The sequence below is a fragment of the Prionailurus bengalensis genome, chromosome X (assembly GCF_016509475.1).
Source record: "Prionailurus bengalensis isolate Pbe53 chromosome X, Fcat_Pben_1.1_paternal_pri, whole genome shotgun sequence".
Taxonomy (NCBI): Eukaryota; Metazoa; Chordata; class Mammalia; order Carnivora; family Felidae; genus Prionailurus; species Prionailurus bengalensis.
Genome location: NC_057361.1, coordinates 108,450,811 through 108,465,727, shown reverse-complemented (window position 1 = coordinate 108,465,727; position 14,917 = coordinate 108,450,811). Strand labels below are relative to the sequence as shown.

Genomic DNA, 14,917 nt, shown 5'->3' with positions numbered 1-14,917 from the left:
TCATCCAATTCCCTGCTTCCCTGGGACTCACCCCATCAGCAGTGTGGCTCAGTGTAAAGGTGGCAGGCTATTTTCCATTAGCCAGTCAGACTAAACTGCCATTTCTTGAAGAATGGGAATACGGGGAAATACCCTTAACAGTAAACAGGACTGACTGGAATTGTAGTCCTCATTTGGCAACTCGGAAGAAACGTGATTTTTATAATCCCCACAATTCTTTTTTTATGGATGTGCATTATCATAGTACTGTATGGGTCCAAAAGGGCCAGTTAGAATAACAGGTAAACCTGTTAAAGATTGAAATCTTCAAACTTAAGGCTTCACAGTAGTATTGATTTTACTTAGAAACTTTCATCAACAAACATCAGGCTGCAAGCTCTTTAAAGTTTATTTGTTTCTTCTCATTTTGTGTTCATTACATAACATTTTCCCAGTTTCCTATATTCATACACACTTAGGAGGTGCCCAGTTTCTTTCCTATTGTACCCTTGTTCTAGACACAGTTGTCTCCATGCTTCTGGTTTTACGAACTAGTTTTTCTGAAGTCCTATATTTGGGCTCTGAATATATTTAAAAGGGGCTTGAAATGCGAAAACACTGTCCTTGGTACAATATGACTATTGAAAAACAGAGAGGGAGGGAGGCAAACCATAAGAGACTCTTAAATACAGAGAAAAAACTGAGGGTTTATGGGAGTGGGGGAGAGGGGAAAGTGGGTGATGGGCATTGAGGAGGGCACTCGGGATGAGCACTGGGTGTTGTATGGAAGCCAATCTGACAATAAATTGTATTTAAAAAAACAATATAACTATTGAAAAAATAGTTCTGTTTACAGATCTTAGGGCACTAGGGCATAGGAATTGTCTTTCCAGATGGAGTTACACTGATCCAGCTCCCACGTTCCCATGTAATGAATACCAAAGCCCCTCTGTATAAATGAGCCTCTTGCAAGGATGATGGTGTGCACTCACACTCAGGATGTGGCCTGTGATTTACAAACTGCGCAAAGTTCTATAGAACCAGCCTGCCTGGAGCATAAGTCTAGGAGCAGATTTTCCTTAGCATTATTTTACAACCCACTGAACTAAGTCTCAGAGCTGGTGAATACATTATGGGTACATTTTTTGTTTCAAGTACTGAGATTGTCATAGACACCGATGGAGTCTCCTTGGTCCTTAGTTTCTTGGACCAGATGAAGGTCCTTTCCAGTATTAAAATATCCTTTTCTCTCTGGGTTCTCAAAATTACATTAGCATTTACTTAGTAGCCTTAATGTATATACAAGTAATTCCTTGGGTACAAGATCTATGTGTCTAAACAAAGAACATTACTCCCAGGTCATTACCTCTTAATCATCTGCAGAAATATCTGTCAGTCTTGGTTACCTGCTTTCTTCTTTTACATCTTTTATCAGTACTTTAACTGTCTCTTTAATCCCACAGAAAGTTGGAAGAGATTAGCTAATCAAATCAACTACTGCTGCTACTCTTTTTTTTTTATTTTTTAATGTTTATTTCTTTTTGAGACAGAGAGAGACAGAGCATGAGCAGGGGAGGAGCAGAGAGAGGGAGACACAGAATCTGAAGTAGGCTCCAGGCTCTGAGCTGTCAGCACAGAGCCTGATGGGGGCTCGAAATCACGAACCGCGAGATCGTGACCTGAGCTGAAGTCAGACGCTTAACCGACTAAGCCAGCCAGGCGGCCCTCAACTACTGCTGCTACTCTTAAGGGAAGCAAAAGCTGTCTCAAGAAAAGCAAACAGATATAGATAGCTCAGTTAAGACAGATACTTTGCAGCTATCTGGATAGCAGTGCTGTCCATCCCCAACGTGGAGATGGAGGTTTCAGAAAGAACAGTACATCAGTTTGAGGAACCCAGACAACTCCCAGGCTAGTCTTCAGTCAGGAATCCTCAAGCAGTGTGCTTCATGTGCTATTTTGAGGTACCAAAACTTTCCAACACACCAGCCGCATGTCTATCAAAGACTCACACAGTGATATATTCCAGAGCCACATAGATGACTTGAGTTTTTGAACCATTATTTCCTTCCACCAGCACAGATCATCAAAATTGATGGTGTTTCGGTTTCTTAACAGGAGTTCTTCTTTCATTTTGTTTTGCACAAAAGGTATTACTGTAAGGGACCATTTCTCTGGAAATCTGGTTTGCAGTGTTACAGAGATGTAAGATTGATAATTCAAATTGATTTAAATGTTCTCTGGCATCATCAAAGGCTACAGAAATAGGAAAAGTCATTTACTTAATTATAACTGTCTTTTCCTTGATCTGTCTTTACCATTGCACAATGGAAAATGACAATTGACTAGGGAGGTGAGGAGAGATGAAGATTTACTCTTTGAAGCTCCTTTAGGAAAAACATCTTCAAGGATTAGAATGTAGAGGGGTGACAAGTGAACATTCAAAGCCCTTCACAATCATTTTTTAGAATCCAGGTCAGCCAATATCTTGCCTCTTTTTTTCATGAAAATGTCTATATTTAGATTACTCTATGATTAGTTCCCTCACTAAGTTTAGAAAAACATGTTGTCATGTCTAAATCTGTTAACAGAACTTTCCAGGTAAATAATGAAAACAGAATGTAATTAAAGTATTTGTGCATTTTGCATTTCTTGGCAAGAAAAAAGTAAATTGTGAAGCAAAAGAAAAAACTTATGTAGGTTCCCTTCTTTGGACCAAATGACACTATTCTTGAATGCAAAACAAAAAGATTGTTGAATGAACAAATATTGCTTATGATGTTTTTGTTTATTTCTTCTTTAAATATGCCACTACTATACCAGTAAATGGCATTTGAGGATAATTTTACTAAATTGAAACTGACGACCATATGAAAATTGCTTTATTACTGTATAACCACAAGAAAAAATGAGGCTGTTGTTTTTAATATTAATTGTCTCTTCAATTCCAGACTGCGAGTAGGAATTCATTTCAAAATTTAATAAAGCCTGACATCACCAAAGTGGAGCTTTTAAAAGACGTCCACAGCAAAAAAGATCTTATCATTCGTTTGGTAACTCATGATACTGATCCAAGAGTTTCAGAAAATAAAATAGAAGAGAGCTTAACTTCTGATGAAGATGAAGTTGTTTTACAAAAGGTTATGAAAGAACTTCCAGAAGTCCCATTTGAAGATCAAGTAAAAGAAGACATGAAGCCCATTACAAGCACAGTGGCTTTTGCCAAGCCACTGATGAGCAAGAGAAATCTGAAAAAAATTTTGTCACTAGGAAAATATTGTCATCCCAAATCCACTGCAACTACAACAAATACTGAAGCATCACCAACTCAACGGACAGAATCTGAGGAGACACAACAAAGAACTGTTTCTAAGCCTGATGTGACCAAGTCCAAATCCTCAACTGTCACAGATTCTTCCTTTTCGGAAAGAAAGACACAACTAAGTGTAAGTGACAAATGTGACTATCAATGACCAGGTTTCTATAGAAAAGGCACAGAGTTTCACAAACTTAGTCCAAGTAATTTACATTGGATAGGAAGAAAAGGTCATAAACTGGATCCAGGCAGTGTCTCCCAACTTTGATGATATTTACAACGAAAGGGAAGTGATTAACAGATGAAGCCAGAAGCGAAAATTGAAGAAAAATAGATCATAGAAAGAGTCCTAAGTTAGTTAGAAGGACAAGAAAAAAAAAAAGAAAATGGAAACCAGTTAGGAGAAATGCATTCTAACTATTTAAAATCATTGATTTAATTCTTTTTTGTACTCAAACCTATAAATACTCGCTGGAAGTTCTGTTTGCAGAAATTCCATGCCAATGGGCAAGACCAGAAGATGGGCTGGAGGGGAGTAAAAAGATTCATGCAAATTCAGCCTATCTGGGTTTGAATTCTGGCTATGCCACTTAGTAGCCATGTGGCCTTGGGGCAAGTTACTTAACTTTTTTTCTCAAAAATTACTTATCCAGCTTGTTGCAACATAGCAAGTTAGTCAAAGTATGTTGAATATTCCTCAGCCCATAAGTCCCACTATCACTTTGATGCACATCTCCTGTCCCTGGTTCTGTATCCTAGTGATGGTCTGGGCCTCATTGTCCTCTTGGGTTAGCTGTACCAAAAAATTGTACCATAAATGTGTTTGAAGAATACACATGATTTAGGATTTCCTGGTGAGACAATATCCTGGATTATCCATTTGTAATAATTTCCAGGTTAACCCAAAAACTGCAGTGAACCAGAGAAAAGAAAACACAGAAGTACAACTCTGGCCAATTCAGAGAGCGCACCATGGACAATAGCCTCAACATAAACTCAGATCTAGTTATTAGGATCTATTTATTAAATGGAAGCCATGTGAGATTTCAGGAGCAAACATAGTGTGCCTGGTTAGAAATGCTGGCTACATAGATAACTAAGGAAACATTATAATATATTTTACTTGATTTATTACAAAATTTCCTTTTTGTAATTACCTGACTTGTACTTTTCCAGAGAGAAGAAATGAAATCTAGTACTGAACCAGTACATTACTTCTTACATAGAATTATGAGTTCATCCTCGTACAATGAAGAGGATCTGCCTTCATTTTCTAGGTACAGTTAATTAAAGCAATACGAGTTGGCTAAGAAAATAGAAATGAAATGAAATTATGTTGGTGGGAAGCATGGGCCCCTCAGGTAAACCTGTGAGGAAGCCAGTGTCTTGCCCCTCAAACTCCCCTCAACTCCTTCCCCTCGTTCCCCTCTGTGGTTACTTCCTAGGCCTCCCCTTTCCATCTTCTCTCTCATTCCTATTTATCTGGTCTCTACTTGCTTCTTTCTATTACAGTGGTCTACTTAGTATAGTTAGATTAAGTCTTAAATGTGTCAGACTGGAACCTAAGAGACAGGCCCTGGATCAACAATAGTTCCTGCACTAATGGCCCACTGAAAGGGCTTCCTACTTAGTTTCCTTATGTACCTAAACACTCAACAGTGAGGCACTATTACAGGGATCCCCAAAATGGAGGAGTTATGTAGGTTGGAGCATTCAGGGAAGAATTCTCAAAACCAGTAGAGTTTGAGTCGGGCCTTAAAGGATGGATGAGATTTAGATAAGTCCATCCAAGTTGGGGGAGACTGTGAGAGAAAGGCTGGACTATGCAATATTTATAGGAGACACTGTAGACTTGAAGTCTGGTTAAAACTTTTTCTAGAGTAGTCCAAACATGCCTAAAATTGTTTTTATGTTTATAAAAATATTCACAAACTGGGAAGAGGAGCACTTTGCATCATGGGAGAAATAGGGTATAAGGAGAAAAATCTACCTGATGGTAACTATATTCTTTTCCACCTTGCACTATGAAATTAAGTTTCTTTTTGACCTGATGCCATTTTAGGACAACTACCCCTGGCCCACCATTGATCCTTTCTCCCTTTATGATGGTTGTAACATACAGGTAATACAGTATGTTACATGCAGTATTGCCGGCAACTCTCAATTATTTGTGTCACTGAAGAAGAAAAGAGGGCACATACAAAACCAAACAAAAGTCGATGTAGCAATCATTTTCACTTGATTTGAAAACTCAGAGACATACCATTCCAGATTTACTTCTATATGAATAATGATTTTGACAGATTTTTCTTTAATTTAGCCAGTATTCCTTCATATATTAAATACATAGAAAATGAAATTTCTTTATCTTTTTTTTTTAGTGGTGGTGATCGTCCCTCAGATCCAAGTGCCATAGTATCAGAAGGTTGGATTGATTTTTTTTTCTCAATTTAGATACTATTTAAAAAGACTTTGTTCAGCATTGATAAATTTCCTATTGTGAAACATGAAGTTAATGCTGGAATTTCTAGCAGGTTGACCTACTTTGGGGGTGTAGTTAACATAAGCTGACTAGTTTGCTTTTCTTCTCTTCTCTTCTCTTCTCTTCTCTTCTCTTCTCTTCTCTTCTCTTCTCTTCTCTTCTCTTTTCTCTTCTCTTCTCTTTAGAGAGTAAGAGCAGGGGAGAGGGACAGAGGGAGAGACAGAATCTTAAGTAGGCTCCATACTCAGCACAGAGCCTGATGCAGGGCTCGATCCCACGACCCTGGAATCATGACCTGAGCCACAACCAAGAGTCACACGGTCAACCCACTTAGCCACCCAGGCACCCCTAGTTTGCTTTTACTGAATCACTAAGCTTTCATTAATAATTCTGGTATAAAGTACATGGTGTGATATTAAGAGTTTAAAATTGCCATGCTCCTGTAGGAAATATGAGTTTATCACATCTGTACGTGGACTAGAGCTCATGCTACTAGGATTTAATCATCTCTTTAAGAATGTATGCTCGCATTGCATAACTAGCTTAGCCCCAGTAAAATATATAAAAAAGCTTTTAAAGCTACAAATTAAACCTAAATTTATTTGTTCATGTTAAAATCTTGCTAGGGTAGATTCCATTTTATCTTTTGTCTCTGTTAGAACTGACTCACTAAAATATTTACAATTCAAGTTTTTGGTCACCTATTCTTTTTTTTTTAACATTTATTTTGAAAGAGACAGCATGTGTGGGAGTCAGGGAGGGGCAGAGAGAAAGGGAGAGAGAGAATCCCGAGCATGCTCTCTGTGGGTTTCGATCCCACAAACCATGAGATCATGATATGAGCGGAAATCAAGAGTTGGATGCTTAACCAAATGACCAGGCATCCCTGGTCCCCTGTTCTTTCAAACTGTAAAGGATCAATGTGGTTCTCACAGTGACAGCACTGGCCTAGAGGGGGGAGTGTAATGTTTACTATAAAAGTGGCCTTGAAAGTCAAACTACAGGGCTGGAGTTGACCTTAATTATTTCAAGCCTGCAGCCCACTCAAAAAGTTACTCAAGAAAGCTATCCTCTCCACTTTTAAGTGGAAATAAAGCTTATTAAATGATGAACCATAGAGTATTGTTAAGTTGACCAGAATTCCATGAGCAGGTCATAGTCAGAAGATGATGTAATGTACCACTGGTGTGTACCCTGCAGTATGGAATCATCATAGGATATTAGAGCCAGAAAGAAGCCATCTAATGTAACTTTACTTTAAAGATGAAGAATCTGGGGCACCCAGGTGGTTCAGTTGGTCAAGTGACTGACTCTTGCTTTCAGCTTAGGTCATGATTTCACACTCGTGAGTTCGAGCTCCGTGTTGGGCTCTGCACTGAGCATGGAGCCTGCTTGGGATTCTCTCTCTCCCTCCCTCTCTGCACCTCCCCTACTCATTCTCTGTCTCTCTCAAAATAAATAAATAAACTTTAAAAAATTATTAAAAAAAATAAAGATGAAGAGCCTGAGGTTCATGGTGGGGAAGTGACTTGTCCAAGGTCATACACTGAGTCAGAGTATAGATCCCAAGTCTCCTAAACCTGAATCCCATTGTATTGTTTTCCTCAATTTCATTGCACTGCATTATGCTTAGTTCCTACATCCTTCGGTAATACTGCACCTCTCGAGTTTATTCATTCAATCACATTCAACAGAGATTCTCTGAGCACTTTCTCTGTGCTAGACACTGTTCTAAGTTCTACAGATAAAGCCCTGAGTAAGAGAAACAAAGTCCTTACCCTCATTCTAACTTGGGATTCAGCGGGCAACATAAACACAATCAATCTAGATAAGAATAAGTACCCCCCATCTCACGTAGGGTAAAAGCCAGAGTCTTTACAGCGGCTTACAAGGCCCCACATGGTCTGGATAGCTCTCCCTGCTCCCCACGACCTCTCTGACCACCTCTTCTTAGGATCCCTCTTAAGCACTCTACTCCAGCCACACACGCCCTTATACATGCCAGGCATTCTCCTTTCTCAGAACATTTGCACTTGCTGAGCTGCCTGAAACATTCTTCTCTCAGAGATCTGCATAGCTCACGCCTCACTTTCTTTAGATCTTTGCTTAGATATCATCTTCTAAGTAAAGCCTCCTCTGAGCACCTTCTTTGAAATTGCAACCCCAGGGGTGCCTGGGTAGCTCAGTCGGTTGAGCGTCTGACTTTGGCTCAGGTCATGATCTTGCGGTCCATGGGTTTGAGCCCCGCATCGGGCTCTGTGCTGACAGCTTGGAGCCTGGAGTCTGCTTCAGATTCTGTGTCTCCCTCTCTCTGCCCCTCCCCCACTCATGCTCTGTCTCTCTCTCTCTCTCTCTCTCTCTCTCTCTCTCTCTGTCAAAATAAATAAACATTAAAAAAGATTTTTAAATTGCAACCCCAGCACTTACTACCATCCCACACTCGCTATCCTCCTTCCCTGCTTTAACTTTTTTCCTAGCATTTATACCACCTGATAGATTGTATGTTTTTACTTGTTTGTTGGCTATCTCCCTCCCCTAGAATTTAGCTCCATGAGGACAGGGATTTTTGTCTCTTTGCTATATCCCCACATGCCTAGAAAGAAGGCACATAGTAGGCACTAAGTAAATATTTGTGGAATTCATGAATGAATATGACAAAAAGAAAGAAGAGCCAACATGATAGAGAGTGGCTGGCTAGATTAGTTTGGTCCAATAAGTCCAGAAACATCAGACCTCAATGACAAAAGGAAGCAGCTGCAGGAAGATCTGGAAGCAGAGGATCCCAGGTACAGGGTACAGTAAGTGCAAAGACCTTAGGATGGTATGAGCTTGGCATGTTAGAGGAAAAGAATAAAGGCCAGTAACAGGAGCCCAATGAGAAGAAAAGTGGTATGAGATGGGGTTAAAGAGATAGCTAGGGGTCAGATCACATTAGGGCTTGTTATAGACAATGGAAAGGAGTGTGGATTACTTTTTGGGTTGCAGCAAGAATCCTGCAGATTACTTTTTGGTTGCAGGGAAGTGATATAATCTAATTTATGAATTTAAAAAAATCCCTATGGCTACTATTTGGAGAGTGAGCTGAGTAAGGATAGGGTTAAAGCAGGAAGACTGGTTAGGCGGCTTTAACAATAATCCAGCCAAGAAATGACGGTGACTTGGACTAGGGGTATAGCAGTGGAGATGGTAAAAAGTGAACAGATTCAGAGTGTATTTTGAAAGTAGAATCAGCAGGGCCTGCTAATGGAGTGGATGTTGGAAGTGAGGAAAATAGAAAAAATCAAGGATGGGTCCTACAATTTTGGCTTGAACAACTAAGTGCCTTGTGGTACCAGATGGTGAGATGCTTGGGCAGTGGGTAGCAAGAGTGGAGAGGGGACAGGGAACAAGAATTCTGTTTGAAGTGTGTGAGAATGGGACCATTAGATACTCAAGTGGAGACATCACATGGGCAGTTGGATAGTTTAGAATTCAGTGGGGAGGTGAGGGCTGCAATACAGATTCTTAGTTTCACCGACAATAAAATCTAAACTTGACTCTATCTGGCACTCTCAAGTACCTGGAATTTTTCCATCCCCTTTTTATCAAAACAACTTCTCAGATATATCCAGAAGGGTTGCTATGCACTTAGACTAGACGTTTAAAAAATTATATTGGAATGATGGCCCAGGCAAACCCAAATGGCCCCAATCATTAAAAAAAAAAAATCAGTTCGAATATGTATAGTACACAAGACTTCCTAAGGCAGGAAAGTACATTCAGATACCTTAGAATAACTAGCAATTGATAATAAAATTTATTGGATATTCTGGTTAACCAGTTTCATTAGATAATTCAACTATGGGATCTCCTCATATTGAAAGTATCTGAAGTTTTAGTATATTTTTTCTAGAGCCCTTGGCCCAAAGGGTAATCCAGAGAGAATCTTTTCATCTTGGTCCTTTATGATTACACGTGTATAAAATATATATTCAAATACATACACATTATTTCATCTGGTCCTCTTGTGAGAAAGTAGTCACATCCCCATTGTACATATGAGGAAACAGAGTCAGAGAAGTTACAGAACTCACCACTGTTCACTGAGCCCCATAATGAAGCTAAGATTCAAACACAGTTTTTCTGACTCCAAACACGTCCATTGTTCTACTGTTCTCTCCTTCCCTAGCTGTGGGTCCTTTTGAAACTTCCCTCTTGGTATCATCTCTACCTCCTAAGGCCAAATGTCAGTGATGTCTGTCAATCACTGATGTCTCCTGGAATTCAAGATAATGCCCCAGTGCTCCCCTGATCTTCATGGGAAGCAACCATTTCCTAAGAGCAGCATCGTCCTTTCCAGCCTTTCTCTAGCTGGCAGCCCCATCCAGTTCTTTCCAACTCCCTGCAACCAGAGAGCTATAGGGGTCCTTAGAAATCATCCACAGCCTAATTTCCCATTTTACAGATGAACGAAGAAGCCCACAGAGTTTGAGTGGCTGTGCAAGATGCACAGCTAGTTGCAAAGCCTGCCTTTCCTGATGTGCTGCCTGGTGTTCCTACCACATTACCCACTGTCTTCCCCAGTTGGGGAGTGAAGGACCAAGACTTGTGCCCATAATTCTAGGGGTCTTACCTCTTTTCAGCTTTTTCTGTTTGCTTAATTTCTGTGATCCTTTGTTAAATTATTGAGATTATTTTTGTGCCAAAATTTGTACATGTCTCTGAAATAATTGTTTTTCCAATATTGTATTTTGATCACAGAAAGTCTTGAACGTCCACATCTGGAAAGGGCAAGCACAATTAAGGTAAATATTTTTCACTGGCCCCTCATTGTGAGCTAGTGAAGCCCTGATAGAAATAAGGGACTGCCTTCAAGTGAGGGACTGTATTGTGTGTTCTGAGGTCCATCAGGAAGCACTCCCTTGTCCACATCCCCCATAGTGCCTTAAAATAATCCCGCACAGTTTGGTTCCTGTAGCCTCTAGAGAAAAGCTGAACAGGAGTGAGTCCCAGTGCACTCCCAGGTAGACAAGACAAGGGACCTGGTGGGGGCAGAGAGGGAACGGGTGCTTCAAAGAGGAAGGGGCACTGCTTGAGGGAAATGAGTGCTCATTCCAGCTACTTCCCATTATCCCTGAGCACTGACCCTTCATAGACAGCTTTCCAAATGTCTGAGCAACTCCTCAGTGTGATCCCAAGAAATTTCCCTTCCCTAAGGCCCTCTTGGGAAGTTTCCAATAATGGCTGATGCCACGGATCCTCCTGGACCCTCTTCTCTGTTTTGTATCACTTTTGCTTCTCTCTATGATTGCTTTAACCTCTCCCCAGCATGCACACACATGCACACGCATGAGTGTGCATACACACACACACACACACACACACATACACACACACACACCACATCAGTTTTCCAGGCACTTCTCATTTAGCAATGCTAACATCTATTTGACAACATCAAGCATCACTTAGAAGCCATGGTTTCCAAGAAAACATTAAGAGGAGAGGTAGAATCTCCAGTGTGGAGGCCTACTGATAGACTTTTCCATTGCCAAGCTGATTCCCTGACTCATCCTGACTCTTTTTGCTGATTGTCCATCTCACTTGCTGAGTTTTTTGCCATTGTAAAATTAAAGACATGATCCATTAAGATATTCAGCATTATTGAGTAGCAAAGAAATTCCTGCTTGCATTCAGCTCCAGAAAAACATCAGTCACTATATACATGAATGCATACACTCTCCATTGTCAGACACAAAAAAGAAGCCATTATATTTCCCTTAATGCCAAAGTCCTTAGTATAGTCTAAACACCCCTGTATGAGCTGCCCACCATCTCTCTGCCCAACCCCCATTACCTCTGTGTGACACTCTGTTACCCTTCTGTCCACTCATTGTCACTCCTCTGGATACACTGGCCTCCTTACTGCTCCCCTAAAATGCCAAGCATGCTCTTACCTCAGGGCCTTTGCACTTGCTCTTCCTTTGCCAGGAACACTCTATCCCCAGATAGCTGTGTCTTGCTCCCCCATCTCCTTTCAGTCTTTGCTCAAAAGTCACCTTTTCTGTGAGGCCTTCCCTGACTACCACCATGTAAAATGGAAACACACACACACACACACACACACACAGTATCCTCCCCTATCCTGCTTTATTTTTTGTCATAACACTTAAGTCATTATTCAATCATTCATTTATTTAACAATTTTTTATCAAGCGCCTACTATGTGCCACGCACTGGAGATTCAACAATAAACAAAGCAGACAAACATTCCTGCCTTAATCCTCTGGTAGACTCTCTATTCACTTGAATATAAGCTTCATGATGGCAAAGGCTTTGTTTTGTTCATAACTGTATGCCCAGCACCTAACACAGGGCTGAAATATAGTAGATGCCCAATTAACATTTGTTGAAAGAACAGCCTCAGCCATCAGAGCCAAATTTAATCTCTGTGTTAGGAGTTCCCCAGCTTTCTCCCCGTTAGTCTGATGTAAAGCCATAATTGGAAACTACTACACAGAGTAGAAGTTTTCAACCGTGGCTACACCTGGAATCATCTGGCAAACTTTAAAAACTGATTCCCAGGCCTCACCTCCAGAGATTCTGATTAGTCTGGGTTGCAGCTGGGGCCTTGAGAGTTCTAAAGGCTGGCTACTTTAATGTGTAGCCAGCACTACAAACCATTGACTTCACCTACTCATGTCAGGCCATTTGGGGGCATCTGCCCCACCCAACCCCACCTTCCTTTAGATCAGAAGTGCTCAGCCTGGCTGCACGTAGAGTCAACTGGGCAACTTAGAAAACAAAGAAATGCTTGCCCCACCCTCAGGGGTTCCTGTTCAATTTGGGGTGGAGCTCAAGCATGCCTATTTTTAATATTTCTCCAGATGGTTCTACTGTGCTGCTACTGCTGAGAACCATTTCTTTAGATTGTCCCTGTCCCAGATTATCCCTTTAAATATCCTCTTTTGCAATGTCTTATGTCCATAAGCTGCCTCAAATCCTCTTGGAAGAATTAGAATCAAGCTTCTATGATAATACTCTGCCCTCCTCACCATCAACACCAAACACACTTCTCTCATCTTGCATGTGTTTATGCCTTAGTTTATTGATTTGCCACTTCCTTTTTAACTGCCACCATCACAGAATGGCTACCCTGCAGCCTGGCCATTATTTTGTGCCTATTTTGTGCCCTTATAGGATCATGCTGCTTCTGCATTCCAGGAGGGAATAAAAGTCCACAGAGCAAAGCCAGCATCTGAGCCACTATCCCTGCCCTACCACCTCCATGCTCCCACAACCCCACACTGCCACTTACTCGCTCCAGACCTCACAACTGTTACGAATTATTTAAAGGGAGATTGGAGTAGTAAAATGGACATCCCTTTTCCCCTTTCTCCCCTTGAGACCCCCCCATGATTATCTTCTCTCAGAGAAGGATCTAAAAATGTTATTTATTCCAAGCTCCAGGAGGGAGGGGGCATGCATGGCTGACATTTGTTTGCAACACTTGAGCCCTTGAAATTATCCTATAGGGGCAGCCCATGTCCAAGCCTGAGGCCAATCCTGGGTGTCACAACGGGCAAGAATTACAAGAAGTCATGCCTAGGAATGGCCAAAATCCCAGAGAATAATTGAGACTGCAGAGCACCAAGATTACAGTGTATAATGCCACACAGTTGTGCTTTGTCCCTTGAGGGTTTCTACGTACTTCTGGTATTCACTGTCCAACAAAGGACAGGGGGCTTAAGCTAGTATTTCACCTCTGTCTTGGCAGTTTATCACCCTCTATCAACGTGAAAGTGGTCTGGGAAGCCTTTATTCTTCAAATGATGGCATTTCAGGTACAACATATTTATCATTTTATAATGAAGCTCTCAAATATGTCATTCTAAATATAGAAGTTTTGATTATTCATTCCCCCCTTGCAGTGAGTGGCTCCTGTCTTGCAGCAGCCTTACCCACCACCAATATGGGGCTGAAATAATATTACTAACAGTGTATCTAGATTGTTATTTGCAAGTTATAATGCAGTTCTCTGAGTTGAACCTCACAGCAAAGGGGTGACATTTACTGGAAGTAACATTTATTAGGTATTGGCTATGCACCAGGCATTCTGCTAAGTATTTTTCTCACATCCACCCTGGGAAGCATCATATCCATTGTATTGATGTGGAAACAGAGTCACTGAAGTGAAATAACTTACCATGCCATGTTGCCTCTGCAAGTCTTAAAGTCCTGTTATACAGAAGAGAAAATGGAAGCAAATGACCTGCCTGACGTTGCAAAGCCAGAAAGTGGTAGAGCCAGGGCTCTAACCTCACAGTTCCTGTGACTTTTATCCCACATTCTTTCTTCCTACCAGCCAGGGGCTACATCCAGTTGCCACTGCATCTCAGAATGGGTAGTGACCAAGGAAAGCCTGCAGCATTGAGTGGCAAGTAGGAAAGGAAAGATCCCACCTAGGTTTTTGACTGCATGTCCAATCAAATAGGAAAATCATATTCTTCTGGACATTTAGTTTGACCAGGACACCTCCCCCCAACCCCTGCATTCTGCACATTAGAGGAACTCACTGGCAGCACCTCTGAATTCAAATAACACATTTTTTCTCTGACAACGGCTTTTGAAGGGAGAAATGCATAAATGGCCAACGTTGTGCTCAAAATAGTAAAAAGGCCCACCAAGGAGAATTTATTAGAAATTACAGTGATGTCTGTTTATGAAAACCCATAAGAAAAAGGGGACTTCTCTAGGCCAACACATGCCCATTATGGCTTATAATGCTTTTTTGTTTTTGTTTTTGTTTTTGTTTTTTTGTTTTTTTTTTTACAAAATATGGTTTTATCGGGAGTCTAAATCAGTTCATAGTGTGAAGTGACATACTATAGTACTTGGCGTGCATTGTGGCAAATTCAATTTGGCCATAAACACATCTCTTTTCTCATAGCAACCAGTGTCAACCAAGTGAACCCCACTACACTGCTCACAAGCTGATCAAAGCAGCATCAGGGTACCTTGAAAGAGAGTTGGTCTCACCATGCTGGCTTCATTTTGACATAATACCTAACTCCTACTTCCAGCATGCTGTGAATGTCACACCCGGTGATTGATTTCTCTTTCCAGAAGTTTTGCTTTGAAAGGAGTAGGAATTGTTAGCC

General features: G+C 40.9%; 1 protein-coding gene across 1 annotated transcript in view; it reads left to right on the top strand.

Annotated features, from left to right (window-relative positions):
• The window catches only part of LOC122477145 (fibrous sheath-interacting protein 2-like), a 77,410-nt gene that overhangs the window by 60,086 nt on the left and 2,407 nt on the right, over positions 1-14,917 (top strand). The window contains 5 exon segments of the mRNA XM_043570016.1: positions 2,931-3,425; positions 4,472-4,572; positions 5,677-5,720; positions 10,518-10,561; positions 13,534-13,600. Of these exon segments, the coding sequence (XP_043425951.1) occupies positions 2,931-3,425; positions 4,472-4,572; positions 5,677-5,720; positions 10,518-10,561; positions 13,534-13,600 (751 nt within the window).